This window comes from Pollachius pollachius (genome assembly GCF_949987615.1).
Source record: "Pollachius pollachius genome assembly, chromosome: 8".
NCBI classification, from domain to species: Eukaryota; Metazoa; Chordata; class Actinopteri; order Gadiformes; family Gadidae; genus Pollachius; species Pollachius pollachius.
In genome coordinates, this window is record NC_136941.1 from 15,993,384 (window position 1) to 16,018,587 (window position 25,204).

General features: G+C 47.6%; 1 protein-coding gene across 1 annotated transcript in view; it reads right to left on the bottom strand.

Annotated features, from left to right (window-relative positions):
• Window positions 1–214: 214 nt before the first annotated feature.
• Window positions 215–25,204, bottom strand: part of LOC307079863 (cadherin-4-like) — a gene marked incomplete at both ends in the record, with an annotated part of 41,093 nt that continues 16,103 nt past the window's right edge. Inside the window, 8 exon segments of the mRNA XM_079742368.1 lie at window positions 215–421; window positions 2,990–3,154; window positions 3,585–3,724; window positions 6,545–6,781; window positions 7,879–8,118; window positions 13,387–13,529; window positions 20,905–21,161; window positions 24,560–24,745. Of these exon segments, the coding sequence (XP_079598494.1) occupies window positions 215–421; window positions 2,990–3,154; window positions 3,585–3,724; window positions 6,545–6,781; window positions 7,879–8,118; window positions 13,387–13,529; window positions 20,905–21,161; window positions 24,560–24,745 (1,575 nt within the window).

Genomic DNA, 25,204 nt, shown 5'->3' on the forward strand with positions numbered 1-25,204 from the left:
AACAAGTGTGTGGAGTGGTAATGCGTGAGGTGGGTGCACGCGTCTGTGTTTCTTTGTGTGTGCGTGTGTTTCGTTGCACACGTTCTTTTCTTCCCCCCCTCCATCCCCCCTCCCTCCCTCCCTCGACCCCACCCCCTTCCCGGCGTCGAAGTGCGCACTCGAGCGTGGTCGTTCAATTCCGTTGCCGTTTCGTCTTTTGTGTTTGTGTCTCGCTTTAATCCTCGTCCCCTCCGCCGTACATGTCGGCCAGCTTCTTGAAGCGCGGGCCCCAGTCGTTGAGGTAGTCGTAGTCCTGGTCCCCGGAGCTGGAGGAGTTGAGGGAGCTGACGGAGCCCGCCGTGGAGCCGCTGCCCTCGTAGTCAAACACCAGCAGGGAGTCGTAGGGGGGCGCCGTGGGGTCGTTGTCCGCCGCCCGCAGACCCTGCAGCCGGGGGGGGGTTATACTGCGTTATTATTGGTTCACATGCATAGGCATAATAGTAATGGTAATCTTGAGCTGAGCTGGGCGGTTACACAGCAGAAATTAGAAGAGAGATGGATTTAAGAAAATAAAAGTGCGAGGATATAACGCTGGACGAGGAACAAAGGAAATAAAAAAAAATTGACATTTTACATTTGATACATTTTTTGATACATTTTTATTAAATTACATTTTTGCACTTAAATATAGAGTGAGATAGATAGGAAGAAATGGGAGATAGAGGGGAAGACATGCAGCAAAGGACCACGGGCTTGATTCGAACCCGGGTCTCTGCGATCAGAACTGAGCCTATATGGTACGCGCTCTACCCGACATTTTACATTTTTTGTGGGAACATTTTACACTGCACTGCTTCAAGTTGAGCGTCCACCAGGCATTTCCTGTCATTTTCTCTCAGCCATGGATGATTGCATTGTTATTCTGGTGGATGAACACACCAGGCTCAACATTTCCCTCCATCGCCAACACCTCCCGTCTTGGCATAGAAAACCCTTCATTTGAAGCATAATCGAGGTTGGACCACTACATCCTCTCCCTCTCTCCACCGTGGGAGATAGGAAGTCCGACATGGCTCAGCCTCCAGGGGTAAGATAGGTGCCAGGAGAACCATGTGCTTGTTGGTGGTTGTAAGAGAGAAGGGTAGAGAGAGAGAGAGCGAAGGAGAAAGAGAGAGAGGAATGTAAAGAGAGTGGGAGAGTGGAAATCGGGGATAGACGGATCAAAGCTGAACAGCTGCCATCACTTCTCGAGTGTGAACGTGTTTTCATGATTCTGTCAATCAGCATTTCCTCGCATGAATGTGCCAACATTGCAGAGTGTGTACCTGTGCGTACCTGTCTGAGTGTGTGTATGCGTTGCATGTGTGCGCATATCTACGTATAACTGCGTGTGTGAGGGTGTGTGTTTGTGTGTGTGTGCGTACTGACTTGTGTGCGTGTATGTGTGTGTGTGTGTGTGTGTGTTTGTATGCGTGTGCGTGTGTGTGTGTAGTACAAGCATACATGGCACAGCAGCTGTCAGGTTCAATTGAACTTGCCTGTTGTGTCTACCTGCATACCAAATTGAGTAGCATTCCATCATGTTTAATCTCATTAACGAGGAGATCAATGGAAAGCAAAAAGGATAGGGGGCAAGACGGCAACAAAGGAAGACTCTAATGACAGATGGCTACGATGGATCTGGTTGGCTTTGTACCCGGGTACCCTTGGTAGAATGGGTACAAAAACATGGAAGACTGCCAGAGTGACCCCGATCCACAAGAGAGACTCAAACTCAGAACCATCAAAGTACCGTTCCATGTCACTTTATCATAGAGCCATCATTATTCTACAATTTCATAGATAATCTTGTGGACAAGGGGGATAACACATTTCTCTATGTGGGAGATTCCGCCTTCTTCACACTCATAACAGATGATAACATCCAAGCTGATGCTTGGATTTCACTCTAGAGCCCAGCAAGTGTAAGGCAATGATCCTGTCCACAAAAAGAAATCCATCAGCTCACTTCTCTGGGAACACTTCAATCAAGCTCAGTCAGCAGATGGAGGTACTAGAACAGTGCATTAACAGAATACCCCTCGGAAAACAGTCTAATACCTGCAGACCTGGACAACGTATACTACGATACTACGTGTCTGAGCATTGCGGAAGGTGGCCAGCAAGCTTGATCCTAGAGGCAGAGTCAACGTCTACCAACCCCAGGTCAGGAGCATCATGGAGTACTCCTGACTTGCTCGAATAAATGCTTCTCAAACCACTCTTAGGCAGCTGGAAGTCATCCAGAAAAAGGCAGTGAAGAGCACTGGGGTGAATGAGGACTGTGCCCTAAAGGGTTATGCTCTCACCAAGCTGAGCCATAACACAGAACAGTTGCTGCAACAACCGTCCTTTTCAAGATGCACCCTCCCAACCGTCCAGCAGACTTGAAAGCACCGCTACCCTCAGCTCATGTTCGAGCTGGAACCACTGGGAGGTTACCATCGAGATCTGCCACTCCCCAGGCCCGACACCGAAAGCCCCGACAGGAGTGTTTTCACACTGCTGCAACAACATGGACCAGCCTTTCCCCTGCTGTGGTCCAGACATCACATCAAGTCGAGTTCACGCCTTCAAGGATTGAGCAAATAACACAACATGGGACTGCATTCCAAAAGCAGAAGGACTTCAGATTTCACTCTTATATATTTAGATATTCCTGAGTGGCTTTAGAGCAGTGGCTCCCCGAATTTTGTTCATGAAGCTTGAATCTGCGGAAAAAAAAATAAAAAGAAAGAAATCCTGTTATCGCTTGCATACGCAAGTCGTAAGCCAGTGTCTTGCGGACACGCCCTTGTTCTCTGGAAGGCAAGTTTATTTATACATCGCCCTTCAAACACAAGGTACCATTCATGGAGCTCCGCAGAGGCGGGAATCCCATCAGGACGATGACAAGACAATCATCTCAGAGGACCGCTCCGCTCTGGGGTGTGTGTATGTTTGTGTGGCTGGTGTTTGTTTGTGGGCGTACCTCGTGGATGAAGTCCCCTATGTCTCCAGGGTGGGGCAGGACGTGCCGGATGGGGTACTGGGACTCGGGGACGATGGGGCGTTCGTCCACCCGGCGGACCCCCGGGGGCTTGCTGATGATGTGCTCCAGGGAGTCGGGTTGCTGCAGCTGGCTGAGGTCATAGTCCTGGAGCCGGGGCGGGCGGGAGAGAGAGAGAGAGAGAGAGAGAGAGAGAGAGAGAGAGAGATGTAACTGCTGCACAGGTGGGCAGTCTGTGTCATGTGTATGTGAAAGGTATGTTTTGTGTGTGTGTGTTTGTTTGTGTGTATGTAGTGTGTATGGTACATACATGTTTATTTATGAGTGTGTAGATTTAGTGAACTGTATGCATGTTTATATTTATTTGTGTGTGCGTGTATGTAGTTTGAATGTGTGTGTGTGTGTGTGTGTGTGTGTGTGTGTGTGTGTGTGTGTGTGTGTGTGTGTGTGTATTTTACTGTACATGCGTGTTTATGTACAGTGTTTATGGGTTTCGTGTACAGTGTTTTATATGTGTGTGTGCATGTGCAGCGTTGACGCGTTTGCATGTGTTTGTGTGTGGGTGTTGGGGTCTCACCTGGTCCTCCTCCCCCCCGCCCTCCTCGTCGTACTTCAGGATGTTGTCCCTGACGTCGTCCTCTGGGTCGATGAGCAGCTGCTTGGTCTGCCTCTCTCGCTCCCTGCGCTTCATCCACACCACGAACAGCAGCACCATGCCTGCCACACACGACACAACGCGCCGGTCACTAGGCGGGACCTCACCGAGACCCCCCCGACAGAGCCCACGCCCAGGTCTTGTGGACGCCATTCAGGCTTCACTGTGTGTTATTCTGTCTGTGCCGCTGGAATCCTTAAGGGCTACAAATTCTGTTTTGATTTGAACTCTGAACAGGCCGCTTTTTAAGCCATTGGCAACACCGTGTTGTGCGTCAAATATCACAGATTTGGTGGGGAGCGGAGGGATTAAAGTGGCTGTGGGAGGAGCCAGTGTGTATGTGGGAGGGATCAACATTGGCATGGGAGGGGCAGCATTGGGGGATGGAGGAGTCAACATGCTAATCATTTCATGGACTTTCAATGAAGAAATGGTTAGAAAGTATTAGCTAGAATCTGAAAAAAGACAAGCAGCTTCTTCTGTCTTTTGACATTAACAACATGGCCGACCTAGAGAATTTACACTACTTTGGAAGTCAGTATCTCATATTTTCATAACTGACTATATATCATGCTATTGAATTAGGAATTGGAAGAAAGAAAAGCTTACGCATATGTTTTAAATAAAATAGTGAAGTTTCAAGAATGCCCCTTTGGGAATCTATGCTGAAAATATCAGTGGTTTAATGACACACACGCAGGGGAAGCTGGAAAGCATCTATTTGTGTCTATCTGTCCATAAAATCATAATAGTTTTTCAAAAGTTCATGAGCACATCAAGCTACGGCATCGGAGTCGCCCAGCTGCATAATGCATTCCAAGATCTACATCATCACTTTTCCCTTATAGGAAACAAAGATAACTTGGTGTGAACCCACCAGCCAAGGACTACATCCATAATACAAAATGCAATGCACATGTTTATGTATTTCTGGTGAATGTTTCATGATCCTCTCTTCATACTGTGCTGCAGGGAGACAGGACCATCACAGAGAGCAACGGCCTCTTGGATAAGCCCATGTGTGAGAAACCTATATTCGATTTATCTAGACATTTATGTATGTGCTGGAAAGTAGCGGCAATAAATACCATAGAAAGATAGAGGGAGGTTCAAAGGAGAGGTGGGTGTGTGTGAAAAGACTATTCTTCCCTTTAAGTGATTTAGCTATTTAGTTATTGTTATGATTAGAATGGACATTTTAAGGTTTGGTTTTCCTCCCCTCCATTCCTGTGTGTGTTTTTGGTGAGTCACCTGGTTAGTACATCATGTTTTTCGGTTTGACTTGAGCTATGGAGCCCAGTTCTGATATGTGCCGTGTGTTACGCGCATTCACAGTTGTGTGGGATTATACAGAGTCGTGGTTTTGGATTTGGCATCATCATTTCTATCCTTTTGCTAAACTGTCTATGTGGCATCACCATGGAAACCTTTAGGAACCCATTAGGCTCATTGCTGTCCCCTTGGAGTCCTTCAGTGTTTCATCAGGGCTTTTTTGGTCATTTCCATTGAAAGACACCTTAAAGGGGTAGTTGGGAATTTTGGACATAGGGCCTGATTCCCAAGTTAGCCTTGGTGTTCTTTATCATTGGAGACAGTTTAACACATTTGAATCAGTCCTTCAAGTTGCAGAATTTGCTTGTGCTAGGCTAGCGCACGGCGACGAGCAATGCTCGCCTACTAATAAAACGAGGCAAATCAACTATAACGCTGGATGGTCGATGTAAATGTCTGCGTTGAGAGTAATGTTAGAAATCCAAAACCAACCTTGCATTGCATTTCATTTTGAGGGACTTGCTGTGTCTCAGCAGCAGTGTTATATTCCTGGTAGTAGGCTACGGCAGCGGCGGACTGATACCTAGGTTAAATTCCGCTGCTGCTGAGAAAGTAGTCCCTCAAAATGCGATGATTCATGCGATGCAAGGTTAGTTTTATTTCTAACATTATTCTATCAACACAGACATTTACATCTATAGTCTGGCTTTATAATTGATTTACCCCGGGTGTACTGTGGAGTGGGTAAGACTTTTTTATTAGCAGGCTAGCATTGCCCGTTGCCGTGCGCTAGCCTAGCACGAGCGAACTCTGCAACTAGAAGGACTGAATGAAATGTGTTGAAAACTGTCTCCAATGATATAGTACACCAAGGCTAACTTGGGAATCAGGCCCTATGTCCAGAATTCTGAACTACCCCTTGAACTTTACTTTAATGTGTGGGAACCCAAGAGTCACTTCGCTTTTATCCAAATCTGCAGTACACTTTTGTCAGGAGCAAGTAAGGGGGGTCAGGGGACATCTCGCTCAAGGATGCCATCATGCAGGACTGGAAAATGCTTTCTGACACCACAACCCTTCCTTAGTGAGACCATCCTTGTCTTACAAGTTCACTTTTCGTTTCTCTCTGCAGATCAGTCTGACCTCGATCCCTTTGAAAGCCTTTTCTAAACATTTTAAATAGAACCACTCATCGCTTGGGTTTCTGTTCCCCAAGAAAAAGGAATGCTGCAGTCTGTCAAATAGCAATAAACGATGGCAGCAAGCGCAGGAAAGTGTAGCAATCAAAGCTGCTTTTATTTGACAAAGACTAAATAATGATTTTAAAAGACGAAACAGAAATCGGCACAGAAGGCCTTTCTCAGATTACAATATGTTTTCTCGTGTGACTGAAGAAAGCGCAAGCGCCGCTTGGATTGGCCGAACTTTTGAAACAACGAAGGCTGTGGCAATATGTGAAAATCAATCGCCGCCCAGCCAAGGCCAGACTGATTCACTGCTGATCACACGACATGAACATCCGGATGGTCTGACAAGGCTTATGTGCATGCAGCTTCGGAGTCAGAGACCACCACATCCAGACACCAACCAGCGGCCCCCCCGGTACTCACACAGCAGGATGATGATGCAGACCAGGATGGAGATGATGGCGCCGGTGCCCAGGCCTGCGGCCGCCACGGCCCCCAGCGTGGTGCAGTCTCCGCTGCGGTCGCACGGACACACCTTCACCTTGATGACGGAGCGGTTGGACAACGGAGGGTTCCCCGAGTCGGACACCACGATGGGGACCTCGTACACTCCCGACTCCAGGTACACCTGGTAGCGCAGGCCCAGGCGGGCGTAGTCCCCTGTGAGAGGGAGGGAAAGAGAGAGGGGGAGAGAGAGGGAGAGAGGGAGGGAGAGAGAGAGAGCACCAGGGCAAGAGAGAGAGAGAGATAGAGAGAGGGAGAGGGAGAGGGAGAGAGAGAGAGAGAGAGAGAGAGAGAGAGCAACAGGGCAAGAGAGAGAGAGAGAGATAGGGAGAGAAAGAGGGGGAGAGAGAGAGAGGAAGAGGGAGTGAGAGAGAGAGAGAGAGCAACAGGGCAAGAGAGAGAGAGATAGGGAGAGAAAGAGGGAGAGAGAGAGAGAGAGGAAGAGGGAGTGAGAGAGAGAGAGAGAGAGCAACAGGGCAAGAGAGAGAGAGAGATAGGGGGAGAGAGAGAGAGAGAGAGAGCGAGAGAGAGGAAGAGGGAGTGAGAGAGAGAGAGAGAGAGAGAGAGAGAGAGAGAGAGAGAGAGAGAGAGAGAGAGCAACAGGGCAAGAGAGAGAGAGAGATAGGGAGAGGGAGAGAGAGAGAGAGAGAGAGAGAGAGAGAGAGAGAGAGAGCAACAGGGCAAGAGAGAGAGAGATAGTGAGAGAGAGGGAGAGAGAGAGAGAGAGAGAGAGAGACGGAGGGATTTCAAGTCAAACAACTGTTCAGAGCAACATTTCCACAACGAATACATGAATAAATAATAATGATTGATAATAACTAATACAAATTCCAAACAATTATTCATAAATAATGAACAACTGAATAACAAAACGAATGCTTTTACCTTGGCCACTTCAAACATTTACCTAATGTCAAAATAGTATCATCATTTTCAATATGTATCAAAACATGAACAAAAGCATACAAATTTCCTGAACGACGGAGGTGGATGGAGGTAAACACAATGTAAATGGTAAACGGCTTGCATTTATACTGCGCTTTTCTAACCAGTGGCCACTGAAAGCGCAAATATTCACCCATCCATGCACCCAGTCACGTCCCGACGGCGGTGTCAACCATGAGAGGCGACAGCCAGCTCGTCGGGAGCGGTTAGGGTTGGATGTCGTACAGCGCAGGGCAAGGACACAGCATAACGCAGTGCGTTCCATCCGCTGCTGCAGGTCTCCTCCGCCCCCGCCCCCTCCTCCTCACCGCTGATGCGAGAGATGGTCCAGTTGCGTCTGATGCTGGGCGGGTAGTTGGGCAGCTCGAAGACGAAGGGCCCGGCGTTGGGGTCCGTGTCGGCGTCGGCCGCCGTGATGTTGACGCCGTTGGTGTTCCTGTTGACGCGCTCGCACAGCTGGGCCTCGCGGGGCACCAGCACCGGCGGGTTGTCGTTGATGTCGTTGAGGTAGATCTGCAGGGTGCCGGTGGCGCTGGCCGGGGGAGACCCTGGAGGGGTGGAAGGGGGGCAGAGAGAGGTTAGCGTGTGTGTTGGGCCGGGGGAGAACCTGGGGGTGGGGTGAGAGGGAGGTGGGGGAGGGAGTTAGTGTGTGTGTTTGGCCAAGGAGTCTGAGCAGGAGGGTGGGAGAGAGGAAGGTAAGTGTGTGCGGATGTTTGTGTGTGTGTGTGTGTGTGTGTGTGTGTGTGTGTGTGTGTGTGTGTGGATGGGTGGTGCGAGCAAGGAGATGTTGTGACTATGTGTGTGTGTGTGTGTGTGTGTGTGTGTGTGTTTGTTGTGTGGCCACGAGCAGGCATACCCTGAGATTGTGTGCGTGTGTGTGTGTGTGTGTGGATGGGTGGTGCGAGCAAGGAGATGTTGTGACAATGTGTGTGTGTGTGTGTGTGTGTGTGTGTGTGTGTGTGTGTGTGTGTTTGTTGTGTGGCCACGAGCAGGCATACCCTGAGATTGTGTGCGTGTGTGTGTGTGTGTGTGTGGATGGGTGGTGCGAGCAAGGAGATGTTGTGACAATGTGTGTGTGTGTGTGTGTGTGTGTGAGAGTGAGTGTGTGTGTGTGTGTGTGTGTTTGTTGTGTGGCCATGAGCAGGCATACCCTGAGATTGTGTGTGTGTGTGTGTGTTTGGGAGTGTTTGCGAGTGGGAGGGGAGGGCAGGGGTGTGTTGTTAGCATGTGTGTGTGTGTGTGTGTGAGTTGGGTTGTTATGAGCAGGGTGGAGAAAGAGTTTGTTCTTGCACCATAAGTGGTGTGTGTGTGTGTGTGCGTGCGTGCGTGCACAGTCTTTCTTGCTAAAAAATAGATAGGGAGACCAATGGGGATAATTGATAGGAGTGGAGACAGGGGTAGAGATGGACAGAGACAAAGGGAAAGGCCAATCATAGAGGGATGAGAGGTGAGAACGAGGCAACGAGCTGAATGCAGCGTGGGCCCCTGAGTGAACGAGGGGCCCCACTGTGAGGTCAAGAGTTGACATTCTCTCAGTTGATGAAAAGGGTTTTCTGAAGGAGAGCTGCACGCCTGCAACACCTTTATGCACTGCTGATGGAACGGCTTCTGACAGCTGTGTTGTGCACGACCTCCCTGCCCATCGCACACCAACACAACACTCACACTGTCACTCTGTATTTACAAAGCGTGAGATGCACATTTATACCTGCGCCTGTGTGAGTGTGTCCATGCACTAATAGACAAGCGCACACGCACAAACACATGCACACACACACACCGACACAGACACACACACACATGCAAACACACATGCATGCACACATGAGTACACACGCACACAAACACACACACACACAAAGCAACTGTTACATCATGAAACACACAAACACAAATTGTAATCTGAGATGTTTTTTCGAAGTGAAACCCCATCTGTCCGCACTACCGCCTTTGTGATTGCGACATCAATGTACTATAATCAGCGTAGTGTTTCATTCTATTGCGTATGCGCTCACACTTACACGAACATATTAAAGACCCAAACATTCTCCAAAATATTAAAATCTGTGTGTGTGTGTGTGTGTGTGTGTGTGTGTGTGTGTGTATGTGTGTGTTTGGGTCTCACTCACAAAAGGAAAAATCCAAAGTACATAAATGGCAATGAGAGAGGAGTGAGTCCTCAGCAGGCTGAGCTGTTTATCAAAGCGTGTGTCAACGACCAAGGAATTCTGGCGGTGTCCAATTAGGACCCATTTCCCTGCCACGCCCCACTGACTAAGCCAATAGTTGGAGGGCTCCAGCCCCAGGAACCTAGCTCTAGGTGGGGATAAGGCCTACGTAGTGTACAGCGATTTATGCAAAGCCGACAGATCTGCCAATTAAACCTGGCAGTGAAGCAAGACATTTGACAAAGAGAAGAGAGAGAGAGAGAGAGAGAGAGAGAGAGAGAGAGAGAGAGAGAGAGAGAGAGAGAGAGAGAGAGAGAGAGAGGAGGAGGGGAGGTTGAGATAAAAGATGGGGGTGGTACTCTGGCAATGTTATTCTAAAATGTATTAGATTGCTAAGCTTTAAATTGGACACAACAGAGGGGCTGAATAAAAATACCTGCCATGTATTAAGATATACACATATAAGTAACGCTGAGTAGTAGATGCCTTTATCAGCCCATAGTGGAAGACATGCCCACACAGGCACAGACACACACATAAATGCAAACACACTAAAGGGCTTCCCTGTTCACTTGGTTCGTTAATCCCAACCATTTATAGGGGACATTTGGAAGCAGCCTGCCGTTGCTGATAGGAGAATTATGTGGGGCTTCATCCAGCTAAATAAATAATTATGTTTGTGTAAATTCTTCAAAAGGATTTGTATTAACTTCCCTCCCTTATTTTTTTTTGATGTGGGTACAGAGATTTTGCAGCATGAGTAAAAAGCCCTTGCAGTAGGCTTACCGTATGTCCTTTGAAGAAGGTGGAGAAACAATAGATCGGAAAACGGTGTGTCAGATGGGTCAAAGACCGACAGATATGGCTTTGCGCAAAAAACATAAAAAAGAATAAAATGGAATGAAATATGAGTTTATATCTCACCGTCCTTCTGGCCCCCCGTTACCATCGCTCGCTCACTCTCTCTCGCTCTCTCTCTCTATCTCGCCCCATCCCATATCTCTCTCCACTCTGTGTCTCAACACCATGGCACGTCACACTGTAATCCCTCTCACATTTTCATGGCTGACACTCCATAACTCCCACATAGTCCAATGGATACACAATGATTACCCACACCAGGACACACACACATACACCTACACACACACGCACACATACACCTACACAGACAAACACACACACACACAAAAGAAAAGAAGCATGCACACACACACAAACACACACAGACACACACACAAGAAAACAAGCAGGCACGCACACACACATACCAATGCGCATTCAACATCCTTATTCAACTTCTGGTGACACATCTCTGCTAAAATCTGCCACATTAAAGTATTTGAGTCGTTTCCCGAGAGCTCAGTCGACTAACAGCCCACTGGAACATGAGAGACGCATTACTAGCAGAAGCTCACATTGTGGCGATCTCCATCCTCCTCGCTTGCTTTCTAAATGCACCAGAGTACCTATTTATTGAATAGGTACTAAGGTTCACCTGAGGTCCTGACCGGTAAAGTATCCTGTTAATAGTATTCACAGGGTTGTTTTCCTGTGAATACTATTCCCAACACATCCTTTGAATAGTGTTCAAAGGATGTGTTGGGAATAGTACATGGGACATTCTGACATGGGAGCCAGATTATTCAGAAGGATAATGGATGATGAGTTAAAGGCTGGGGAGAACAAAAGCTTTGGGTGAGGAGAGAGATGCGATAACTCTGTTGGCCACCCGGCTCGACAGGTTTTCTTCAGGAAAATAACACAGTAAGCAATGCATTACGGTCTCCTATTCGTGGTTTGCACTGTAGTTCACATCGTTTTAAGCACGTGGTAAAACGCAAACCCAATGATAAACACCCATGTGATTAGGCAGCTATGAAAAATAAAAAGCCCCTTTCAAAGAGCCTAACTCAAGGCCTTAACTCCTTAACTTAAGGTGGCTACGCTGCGCGTCACTAATGTGGTAACTTGGGGATGGGCAGCACTTCCTGCATCTTTACCCACTTGGCAAATAAATAGCCTGTTTGTTTGCCGCGATTAGGGTGGTGCCCGCCTTCTTCAGTTGTCTCGGAGAACAAACAGCACAGACCACGGTCATTGTGATAGACCGGAGTGAATCAAAGAGGAGTGGAGGGGAGAGGAGTAGAGGGGAAGGAGGGATAGAGAGGAGAGCAAAGGAGAGGACGGGAGAAGATTAGAGGAGAAAAGAGGAGAGGAGAAGGTAAGAAAAGAGGAGAGGAAAAGGTAAGAAAACAGGAGAGGAGGAGGTAAGAAAAGAGGGGAGAAGGGAAGAGAAGAGAAGGGAGGAGAGGAGAGGAGAAGAAGATGAGAGGAAAGGAGATCAGAGTAGAGGAGAAAAGAGGGAGGGAGAGAAGGAGGGGAGAAAATAATTAAATGCATCACGGTGTTAGAGTAGCTGTGCCCATCGCGGAATACCTTAATCAGAAATGAACAGATGATGACCAAAAAAATACCCAAAGCTTCTGAAAAGTTGCAAATCTATTTGTTCTTTAGCAACATTTAACTAATTTTAAACCATGGGGAAAAACATTGTATGTTTAGCTGAGTACGGCGTTTTCAAATCCAAACTCAAAGATAAAGATGAAAAATGATGAAGGAGAGGAGGCCGTGTCCTCTAAGTTTGTGTTTTTGTGTGTGGGTGCGTTGTGTGCGCGCGAACGTGTGTGTGTGTGTGTGTGTGTGTGTGTGTGTGTGTGTGTGTGTGTGTGTGTGATATTTGCTTGGTCAGCGGAAAAAGCCACACCAACCACAAGATTGATGAATCAGTTAAAAGTAACAATCAGTGACATTATTCAATACATCGGCATCAAGTATGAAAAATGAAGCTGTGGAAAGGTATGAATGCTATGCTAATGTATAAAGTTACAACCAAACATAAACCAAGTATGCCAATGATTCACTGAGACTCATAGCGCGTCTCTAATACTGTATCCTTACTGATACATATTTACTATAGATCTATTTATGTACATACGATAAACACGGACTGCATTGTATCACAGCAAAATGTTTTCCAACAAAAACTAAGCTGAAACGTCTGACAAATGCAATCCTTGCCCCTGCTGAGAACTAAGTAATGTGATTCATCACTGATAGCTAGATTAGTAGTCACACTGTTGTGATTTGTACTGTGTTTGGAGGTGGTGAACTCTGTTGTTGTAGGTGTTAGTGTTTGCTTGCTCTTAGTGTTTACTTAGACTCTGGATGATATCCTTTGCACCCTGTTCACGTCTGGTACCATCCACATATGAAAACTACACCAACCATTTTGTTTCCACAGAAATACGTTTTAAATGACTGGCCCTGGGTTAGAACCCTTGCACACATTGGACATTATTGCAGATCAAAGCTTGACAGTGACAGCGATTCATAAATTATACTTCATAAACTAAGGCCACGGGCAATCCTAGATGTATTCAGTTATTTTCAAAGTGATAACGCTCCATGTAGATTTGGTGTGTGTGCTTTGGGCTGTATAATGAAATATGTATGATATCACATTTGGAAGGATACACACCTCCATGAAGAAAACACAAAATAATAACAGTGGCAAGAAAAACAAGAAGAATCCACTCTGTGACATTCTACAGGAAGCCTGAACGCGATAGAAAGAGCAGAACTCACCACTGTCTATAGCCAGAAACGTAGCCTCATACACGTTGTTCTTCACATAGGTAGACTCCCGGTCCAGGGTTGCTATGGTAACTATCTGACCACTGGTCCTGTTGATGGACAGCCACAGCGCGGGGTCGTTCAGCTTTGTGTACCTGAGCAACAACAATGAGGAACATAAAGGAAACATTTAGCATATCACATAATTCACAATTCCTGTTAGATTTGCAGTTGACATATCACCCACCAGCACATTACCTATAGAGGCTCACAAGAGTCTCATAAATCTAGCTTGACCTTCAAACAGTTTAATTCTTCATTGACTTTTCCCTTCCGTGCCTGCAGCCTACAGTCAATTTCACCTCATTTTCTAAGCGCTGAAGTCAATTACCTCCTCTGTTAAACACTTGAAACCTTGTATGGGTGTGCGGTTAAAGTGTGTGTGTGTGTGTGTGTGTGTGTGAGTGAGTGAGTGAGAGAGAGAGAGAGAGAGGGAGAGAGGGAATGTAAAAGATATATTTTACTGACCATGTATGTTCCATATAAATACAGTCCATAGGTTCATGCTTCAAGAATAGATCCAAAAGTTTGATGCACAACACTATCACAGAAATGGACACATAACTATCAGTGTGTTTGTGTGTTTGTGTTGTTGTGCGGACCTGCGTCTATGTGTGCAGTGAGTGACTATACAGCGGTGTGTGTGAGTGTGTCTGTTTTTGTGCGTACCTGCGACTACGTGGGAATGTGTGTGAGCAGTGAGTGACTGTACAGTGGCGTGTGTGTGTGTGTGTGTGTGTGTGTGTGTGTGTGTGTGTGTGTGTGTGTGTGTGTGTGTGTGTGTGCGAGCGCGCGGCGGATCCTCTGATAGCACCACCGTAGCAGGGAGCAGCGCGGAGAGACGTCACCGCAGGACACAGATAGAGGAGGAGATAGACGGAACAAAAAGGAAGGAGATAGAGAGAGAAAGGCGGAGAAGGGATCAACTCCCGGAGTTAACCCCAATCTCCCTCTGATCCATTTGCCTCCGCCCGCCTGTGTCACTGCCTCAACGCTATCAGCTCCCCGGCATCACATTACACCTCTCCTCAGTAGCCTGTGCTTTTGTAGTCATACATTTCATTTTCTGTCATCCCGGCTCCTTATCTGCTCAACGGTGCCTCCTTCCTGCTGCATCTCCCAGTTCATCACACCTGCCGCCTCGCACGCTTCAATCTCATTCTTGATGTTTGATTTCCTTGCAATGGCAACCCGGTCCACCGCGGGGGGGGGGGGTGACATCGGCCATTCCACCGCTGCACGCCTGGGATTTCATATCCCCCCCCCCCAACACCCATGCAGGTAATCCCGTAATGCAACATGTGTCTGCCTGTGCTATACCTTTTAGCCCCATCTAAGCTGAAAGCTGTCTGACCCGTATCACCGCTTTTATTTTCCCACAATCACATGCGTCACGGGACGGCTCAAACCAAGCTGTTCAGGACACACGTGTTTATGTGTGTGTGTTTGTTCGTGTGTTTGTGGATAAACGTCTATACTTATGTGTGTGTATGTGTGTGTTTGTGTTTATGTGTGTGGGTGAACCTCTGTATTTATGTGTGTGGGTGAACCTCTGTATTTATGTGTGTTGGTGAACCTCTGTATTTATGTGTGTGGGTGAACCTCTGTATTTATGTGTGTGGGTGAACCTCTGTATTTATGTGTGTGGGTGTTTGGGTTGGTGAATCACTTTATTAATGTGTATTTGTGTTTGTGTGTGTGTGTGGGTGAACGTCTTTATTTATGTGTTTGAGTGTGTTTGTTTTTACACATTTATTATTATTTTTTACAGATTCCGCAAGAAAATTATAGCTCCGAGGGACGGCATGGGTGGGTAAATGGAGGGAGGATATAATCCTCCCTCCCTCCCTCCCTGCCCGCGCCCGGCCCCCGCCCGGCCCCCGCCCGGCCCCCGCCCGGCCCCTGCCCGGCCCCCCGCAGTGCAGGAGGCCAGTCTTCCAACAGCGGGGTGCGCTGCGGGACTCGCGGCTGAGCAGCGGCACGGGGTAACGAGATCAGAGGGACGACATTCCTGCACACACACACAGACAAACACACACACACACACACACACACACGCAGCGAGGTCTACGGAGCTCACACCCGACACACCCATCTGATTGGCTGGCTGTGAAATGGAGAATATGGGTGGCCATCCACCACAGTGGGGAGGTGGGTTAAAGAAATAATAAAGGGAGAGAGAGAGAGAGAGAGAGAGAGAAAGAGGAGAGAGAGAGAGAGAGAGAGAGAGAGAGAGAGAGAGAGAGAGAGAGAGAGAGAAAGTGGGAGAGACCAACCAACAGAGAGACTGAGAGGGTGGTAAAACGAAAGAGTAACAGGGGACACTTGTTATTGGATGTTTTCATTCATGTCTTTCCAGGTGCTGTGGGTACGATTTTAGAGCTTTTATTGAGTGTATTGTGCAAGAAATACCATAGTCATCCGTCAGCTTTGCTTGAGTGTAATGCGCCATGAGAATATCTGTTGTGAGGGGACTTCGCCTGACTCAGTAAGAGACGTTTACATTTTAGACCGCTTCCAGGTCATTTCTGACCAATCAGGGCATCCGTTTTCTGATTGGTTCAGGGAATCCTTCTTACCCATTTTTATTAGGGAGGGGATATTTGACTCTTCAGCTTACCTACAGCCCCTGTAATGTGGATCCATAACACACATGAATGTAATTGAGCTCTTTAGACTGGATGCTAACGTTGCCATAGCATGATCTCTCCATACCTCTTGTGCTGCATGCTGAGGAAATTGACTGCTAAGCTCTTTCCTACCAGCAGAGGGCAGAATATTCTGTGCTTTGGGGCGGAAGATATGAGAGTCCAAGAGAATAAATAGTTCAGAGAGCAGGAAACTGTGTCTGCCATGCAAGTGTGTGTGTGTGTGCGTTTGAGTGTTTGTGTGTGAGCATGTGTGTGTGCGCGTGAGTGTGACTGTGAGCATGTGTGAGCGTGTGAGTGTGAGTGTGAGAGAGAGATAATTGTAAATTAAAAAGAAGGAAGCTGAGGCGGAGGGAGGAGACTTGTAAATGAAAAAGAGGATTTCCACACCTTTCTCTGGTGCCTGGACCCATTCAGCTCTCAGAGTCCTCTGTATGATGAGAACACATTAAGTGGCTGAAAGCCGTCTTATCAGAAAAGGCGAAAATGGAGGCTCTGCTCCGCCGGCCCACTTTAATTAAGTCCACTGAGCAGGCCTCAATGCAGATGTGATACAGCCTGTAGCACAGACATTAAGGGCGTTATCACCCTCACCCCCAGCCCGTTCTCAGCACATTGATGACACAATCCTCCCCCCCCCCTTATCTTTCCGTATACACATTTTTATGTATACACATTTGGTTTGGGCATATACACATTTGGTCGTATACACATAGGTGCGTACACCCATTTGGGCCTACACACATTGATAAGCGAATGAAGATCTCAATCTTGTTTGCTTGTATTTTTTTTCCAAACACGATTTTTGTCTTTTACCCAAAAATATTTTGCTGGAGGATATATTCTTTGATGGCATTAAACGCCAGGATTACTGCTGCGATGGATGATGGAAGGATGCCATGGAGCAGGGAGAGCGCACGTAGTGGTTTTGTTTCAAAGATTCCAACTGCCAACAACATGGCTGTGGGCAATTGGCAGCTGTTAAGGCATACTTTTTAATGAAATGTCATGCCATTTCTGTTTTTTTCCGTTTTGTTCGGAAAAATAAACAGTTGTTGTTTGATTACCCCCAGAGTTTTTTCTTTTTTTATTCTTTAAACAAGAATAGTCCAGTTGATATGTTGCACATTTATCTTGTTTGTGTGTGTATGTATATTTATGTGTGTGTGTGTGTGTGTGTGTGTGTGTGTGTGTGTGTGTGTGTGTGTGTGTGTGTGTTTCCTCTCAGTGGCTTTCAGCACCTGGTCCTCCCACACAGACCAACAGACAAACGGGCCTGTCAGTCTGTCAGTCTGTGTAGGAGGGCGAGGTGCGGGACAGACAGACAGACATGGTGGTCGATCGGCGGTTATCCTCCTCACCAGATTGGTGATATTGGTGAACAAACTGGTGTGGGGGTTGTGACCAGTCCTTTTCAAAGCCGTGACCCTGACGATGACATATGTATGTCTGGAGTGCGGCCAAGGCGCTCCGGGTAATCATTTATGCCAGAACCTCCCACGGCCCTCCCCCGCTCCCTGTCCCTGTCCCCTTCCTCTGCTGGTCGTTGTTTGCCAGCAGGTACAGCGCAAACAACATCACTCCTCCGAAAGCGGCCCCCCCAACTGCATAGCTGCGTGTTACACCTCCGTCACACACGTGCCTCCACACCGCTGTCAGTCAAACCCCCGCCCCCCCCCACCATCTCCTCCACACCCACTAGCTCACAATGAGCACCTGTCAAGTCCAAACCAGATACTACAGATGAGCTACAACCTCAGCCACACCTAAAAGCCCAGCACCACCTCCACCACCACCACCAGCACCACCGCGTCACCACCATCAACTGGCTTCATTTTTTCCCTCTCTCGTTTGACTTTTACAACTCTCTCTAAATCTCTCCCCTGCCGCCTCTCTCCTCCTCACTTGTCCTCACCATCCATTTAAGAAGACGAACAGCCCTTTGTCAGAAGCTCCGAATGGGATCGTAAATTAACCCAGACACACTCAGTCAAAAGTACAAATCTGCCCTGCTTTTTGGGCCCGATGCTCTTAGCAAATACATGCATCAAAAAAGTTGTAGATACTTAGGGAACTTTTGGACAGATGTTTGGCTCATCTGCTCCATAAGCAGTCAGTGCTAATCTCACTAGGGTAACTCCGTTTTTACAGACTTGTCTAATGCAATATGTGTCCAGGCATGATTCTCAACACAACCAAGAGCAGTCCAACGATTTACAACAGTTTTTTCGAGAATCAAACTTTTTTGTACCTGGCCTTCATAGACCTGTCAAAGGCTTGACCTGGGCTATACATAAGCATGTCAAGGCTTTTTGCTGTGCATTGTAAACATATTGCTTCACAGGAAAATGAATTAAAAGGCTGGGTCTACTGCATTAGGGCAAGCGGGCCAAAGTGGTGAAAACCACCTTCTCTGAATCAACAAACCTTTACTGATGGTTGATCTTTATCTTCTTAATCTTTATTAGTAGCACGCTCAATCTCATTAGTCCTTATTAGACCTGCCACAGGGGATCTCGATGGCCTATAGAATACACTCCACCCCCACAAGGTCGGCCTCACTGCTATTACTGGGCTTCACTGTAGCACACTAGACACAAACTCATCTCCAACCTATCTATAGTCAATATAGTTTCCAAGGCATACAGCACCCAACAATATGTCACCTCATGGGTCAGCTCTACATACTGAAAGCTCCTGACCTGTGCCACAATCATCTAGAAAAATATACACTGTATAATGTTATCATAGAGGATTCCAAACAGGAACGATGTTCAGGTGCTCGCTGAACATCGAGCTGAAGGACTGTGGACCAATCAGGGCTAGGGGGAGGGAGTTTCGGTGGAAGAAGCAATGCATTAGTTTACATTGAGGTTGTTTCTCTGCTCAGCCATGGCCAGACTGATCAGGAAGAGACTTCCTCTCCGCTTCCACAGACACTTGTTCCAGCCGAAGGGCAGACTCTGATGGCCAGGTGGCCTTAAGGTAACTGCAATGACAAACTCCAGTCTCACGTCTAACAACAGGGAAAACCTTGTGCACAATAAACGCGCCAAGAGATGATAATCTTTTGAAAGAGATTAACATATTTTCAAAGGGGTGCCTTGAGGCATGGAACAAGTGTCACATTGGATGCAGTGTGCGTTCGAACGTGTATAGCCATGACCATACTGTGTGTCTTTGGAAGGAATTCGCTTTTCTGTTAGATGTGGTAATGGACATGAAGTGAAAAAACAAAACTACGCTAAATGAGGAATAGGGAAAGGGCAAGGACAGAGAGAGAGAGAGAGAGAGAGAGAGAGAGAGAGAGAGAGAAAGAAAGACATACAGACAGACAGAGAGAATAGGAGAGAGAAGGAGAGACAGAGAGAGACAGATAGAGGGAAGAGAGAGGGAGAGATCAAGAGAGAGAGAGAGAGAGAGAGAGAAAAAAAGAGAGAGAGAGATAGCCACCAGCTGGTGACTTTGGCATCTTCTTCAATTATAATGCACACCCAATTTAGTCTAATTTGCTGTGAAATTAGCTGGGAAATTTGTTTAGATCTTTTCCCTGGAGTAAAGTGCTGTTTAGATATGGGTCCTGAAATTAGGCAGTGCTAATGTCACCCATACCCACCCACACATCTTCCAGTCCCAGACCAGGCCTCGTCTCACTTGTCCCTCCACTCTGTAACTTTAATGTACGACTGGTTCTCCGCTACACTTTAGTATCCCCACAACCGCCCCACTGTGTGAGTGATGAAGGCAGGACTTAGCATGGCCTAGCATGCGGCGGCAGCAGCGCTGCACGCGAGCTGCGGTATTCTTGGGGGTAGTTTTTCCGTCGGGTGATTGATTTAACGGATTAGCGGCGGCGTTTCAACGTGCCGTAATGCAGTCACTAGGAGTGTCAAGTTGTCAGCAGGATCGAGCCAGGGGCCAGCTGGACACTAAAAGGTTGGCTTCTGCTGCACGTCCACAGAGGCTTTAGCACACACAGAGAGAGGAATCGAGAGAGACAGAGAGACAGAGAGAGAGAGAGAGAGAGAGAGAGAGAGAAAACCCTGCAGGTGAAGTGAACGCTGCCTCAGCACTTTGGGGTCGACGGCCAGCTGTTATTTTTTTTCTACCTCATTCTCTCCTTCACTCCATATAAGTGTGTGTGTGTGTGTGTGTGTGTGTGTATGTGTGTGTGTGTATGTGTGTGTGTGTGTGTCTGTGTGTGTGTGTGGCCGTGTGTGTGTGTGTGTGTGTGTGTGTGTGTGCATGTGTGTGTATGTGTGTATGTTTGCGCACATTCCCAGGCTACCTATAGAATACACACACGCACACACACACACGTACACACCTCTGATTATCCCGGAGGGTATCACTCCCTATTAACCCTCTTAACCCCTCAGTCAAGAGTCCTGCACTGGCTCATAAACCTGGCACCACAAGCCCAGTGCGGGACGGGCTGTGCCAAGATATGGACACATCCCCTGACCTCTGACCCCTCGTCACTACAACCGTGGAATACATCCAACGAGAGGGCGGGGGGGGACACATGCAGACAGATACGGGTACAGGATTGCGACTGCGAGTGGGGTTATTCAAATATGAGGAGAGGAGTGGAACTCAAGGTTCCAACTGGTTAATTAAGTTCTGGGGCCCCCGGCCGTTGACGTCCGAACATCAATACTTCTAGGCGCCGGGGCTTTGTGGATGAATTAATGCGGCAGAATGTTCTGCGATATTATACACAAGACGGAAGTACACAACGGGGGGAGATCAAGGTCCCCTCCTCATTGCTGGACTGCAGACCGATAGCTCCACGCGTAGAGCCTGGGAGACCCCCGGGTACCTGATGATCTGCTGCATCTGCAGGCGGTCCGGGTCGGTGGCGGAGAAGGTGGTGAGGCTGGTGCCGGCCGGGACCCCCTCCTCGAAGCGAATGCTCTTGGGGTTGGTGGGGAAGTAGGGGGGCTCGTTGACGTCCTGGACGGAGATGGTGACCCCGGCGGTGGACTGGAGCGAGGACTGAATGCCGCTGGCCAGGTGGGCCTGGTTGGAGACCACCACCGTCAGCATGAAGGCCCGATTCATCTCGTAGTCCACGGGCTGCAGGGGGGGGGGGGCGAGGTAGGAAAGAGTGTGTGTGTGTGTGTGTGTGGAGATCAAAGCATGGACCGCACAAATGTCTGCTGTGTTGCCGAGTGGAAGGTATCTTTGTGATAACAAGCAAAATGGAGCCGACGTTGAGTACTTTCTCCCAGATACGATAATACAAACATCAGTCCTCTCCTAACTCTCAGAGAATGTATTAAGTTGAGGACACATTTATTTCACTCAAGTTAGAAAAACAAATCTGAAGCACTTCTTCAGGAATCGATTCTAATTTCACCCTTTGAGAACAATTCAGAAACCCTTCAAAATATCTGAACAAGTATAACAACTAGAAAAAGTTTAGTTGTGTTATGATATCGACTACTTCTTGTGGAGATCAAAACATGGTAGTGACAGGTTGTTATAATGTGTTAAAACTCATCATAATGAAGATAATGAACCAAGTATTCTGCTTCTTAATAATCTATAGTTGAGCTGGATCGTATAATATGCTTCAGCATAAGACACGAAAATAAAATAATAGAAATATCCCAAATTAATGTTTACACAAACCAGCCTTGAAATGAACACAATTAAAACACCTCCATAAAGAAACACCACCTGAGGACTTCAGGAATTAAACATCTGTGTGTGCATGTTCCTGTGTGTGTATATGTGTGTGAGTGTAGTGATGTGTGCCAGTCATGGTCCATGTTGGGTTTGGGCGGGCTGAGCGTAAGCAATAGTGACATCTCGGAGGACTCACAATACATTATTATTATTATTATTACAAAATAACAAAATGTTTTGTGCCTGAAGGTATTACGTGCACATTGGCTGCTTACGACTATACTAGTGAGGCTGGTATGGGCTGGCTTACAAGCACATACACAAGATATTGACTTCCCAGCACTTCTGTATGATAAATGTTATGCCTGCATCAATGCTATGAACAAATTATGATGATGCAGCCCATCACCCAATGCATTAGTTAGCATGCGTTTTTAATTACGAGGCTCAGAATGAAGGTCATTTGATGGGATGTGTGTTCAGTGTCTGTGTGTGTTGGAATGCATGCGTGTGTGTGTACGTCTGCGTGCCCATGTACCAACCCTCGGTCCCCAAGAGGCTGACGATGCTGAAGGCTACATCATCCACGCCCTGCCAACAATACAGCAGCTTTAGATTGACCTGCAACACGCATCCCCCAACCGAAGCCACAGGGACGCCCTGCAGTGGTCCGCAGGTGTGAAGAACAAGTTCACACCAGATGACCTCCATCCCTCCATCATGTGAACCACTGCACTCGGTCACCAGCCATAGCAATGCTTCACCCTCTTCGCCTCTTCGTTTCTTTATTTCTTACATTCATCGCGACCCGCCTCGCTCACACTCCGCTGTTTGTGCATCTCAATCCTCTTAAATCCACTTCAGTTCACTCCTCCCCCTTCTCTCTCTCTCCCCCCCACAGTGTCACCCTCTGAGTTTATCATAAGCTGTGATTTACATATCTTAATGACTCATTCCAACTGAGTGGGTGCGTGCGGTTTGTACACAGACAAACACACACAGAGGCACGCACACACACACACACCCACACCCACACACACACACACACACACTTGTTTGTGTGCTGTATCTAAAACCGCTCCCTCTCACTGGGTAAAGGCTGGAGAGCAGTATCATGCGCTCCCTGGAGATGCTGGAGAGCCGGTAACATGTAATGGTGAGGACCTCCGCCCTTGTTTACAGAGCAGAAGCACATCCCAGGGTGGGGCCTCGGGGGGGGGCTGGCTTGTCAGTCCCGACGCGTTGATGTTTCTCCTGCCAGCAAGATGCCGAAGGTCCGGGTAAACAAACCCAAACAACAACAACACACACACCTCCTGTGCGGCTCGGCTTTAGAGCGAGCACGCCGGTGTGTGTGTGTGTGTGTGTGTGTGTGTGTGTGTGTGTGTGTGTGTGTGTTTTTTTTTCCCGCCGTCAGGTGAAACCGATTCCGTTCGGTCGACATGCCGGCCACGATTCCCCCCGCTAAATTCGTGGGAGCATCTCTGTTTGCTCCGATGAGATTACTCTGTTTGTTGCTTTGTTTTTTTATCATTGTGTTTGTTTTGTTCCCCAGAGGCTCCTCTGCTTCCTCCTCCATTTTATATGGCTTCCTCACAACCTTGCACGGGTCGCTAAGGAAGTTTTGCATCAGCACGCTAGCGCGGAGGAATGGATTATAAAAGGCAGTCATCTAGAGATAATGAAGAGAAGCAAAATGCCAATGCTTCAGGGGCCATGGTGTGGGCGGCAGGGGGATGGGGGGGTATTGTAACTGTTATTGCTGTTTTTTGAATATTATTATCGCGGTATAGGAGATCTAAACGGCGAGATTGAGACAAATGGAGGGAGAATACGAGGGGGACCTGAGGGTCAGATGCATAAAATAATGTAATATGTTATAGGTTTAAGCATAGTGATGTCAGTAAACAAACAAGGGAAGAGCAGGGTACACACCCTGCTCTTCCCTTGTTTGTTTACTGACATCACTGTGGCATCCCGCTCCTCAAACCTCGGCCCGGCTGGGTCCGAGGTGTAGTCATGGACGGCGTATACCGCCGCCACCCACTAACCGGCGACAGAGAGCATCACTTCTCTCCCCCCAATCAGCGAGATAGGGGACACCTGGCCGGAGGGAGGAGAAGGCCAGGAGGCCATCGTAAAAGGAGCACGAGAGCTGACGACAGGAGAGAACAGGAGCGAGTGGCACGAGGGAAGCGCTCGAGACCACATCCGAATAGAGGCTCACGGAGACCCTATGTATAGTGCATGTGTTCCCTGTTTTGAGAGTTCATTGTAATAAATGCCGAGTTCGGCTTAACCCCGACTCCAAATGTGATACGTACCTTGAACCCCGAGACATTGAGGAGCGGGTTACCACAACACACTCATACATAAATAAAGGCGAAAATGCAATATTCCCCATTTTGCATTTTGTTAAAGTTAAACAGACGAGCGTGGAAAACAATGTCTTGCTAGTGTCTAACACGACCAGCAGGTTGTGACAAGACAGCGTGTTGTTGTGGCTGCCATTTACCAGAGCAGCTAAAGCCTTATCAGTGCATAAAAACCATTGCCGTTGTAATTGAGAAATCAATATCTAATTTGCACCAATGGCCTCACCCGCCATTGTAGCAGAAGTCTAACATACTGTTTGAAAACAGCCACAGACACTCCTCCCGATTGATCCTAGCAGCTTTTCAAAGGCACCGGTCTGTCCTTGCTAAACTTCTATTTGTATTTGTCTCCCTATCGTTAGGTACAGAAAAACAGCGAAAAAATAGCAGAATAGAAACGGCTGTGCCTTTCATCATTTTAAACCCCCGGATCGAACTGTGTGTTGTCATGCTGTCAGGTGGCCTTACCTTCATCACGGTAACCATGCCGTCGTTGGACACAGGGTCGGTGCGCATGGAGAAGTGGTTGGAGGGATCGCCGCCGATGATCCGGTAGACGGCGTTCCAGTTGGGCGAGTGAGGCTGGTCGGCATCTATCACCGTCAGGTTAGCCACCACCAGGCCCACCCGATTCTCAGGGACCTCGCCGGAGAACTACAGGTGACGGACGGGAGAGAGAGAGAGAGAGAGAGAGAGAGAGAGAGAGAGAGAGAGAGAGAGAGAGACACTTTAACCTTGTGTTACAATGCGTCAATCTCACTCTATTTATTGTCCTTTCTTTTGTACCAGCTGAGGTCCTTTAGGATCTCTCTTCAGCTATTTAAGAGCGACCATTTTTACAAGTCCCACTAAGTGCTAACTACTGCCTTCCATTTTTCTACATTTAAGAGTTGCTCCTTCCATGCTCTTTTTTAGATGTTTTTCTTCCAAGGTACAACAAGCTAATGATCCCATTTTCCCCATGCTCGGGCAGTAAACAAGAAGGGTAAATAAACTAAGGCCCGCATAGACACAAACATGTGTGCTTACACACACAAACGTACACATGAAAAGAAAGAAACAAGCCCAGAGTTTGCAGCAGACTCGATATGTTTCTGAGGTTGATTTCCCACT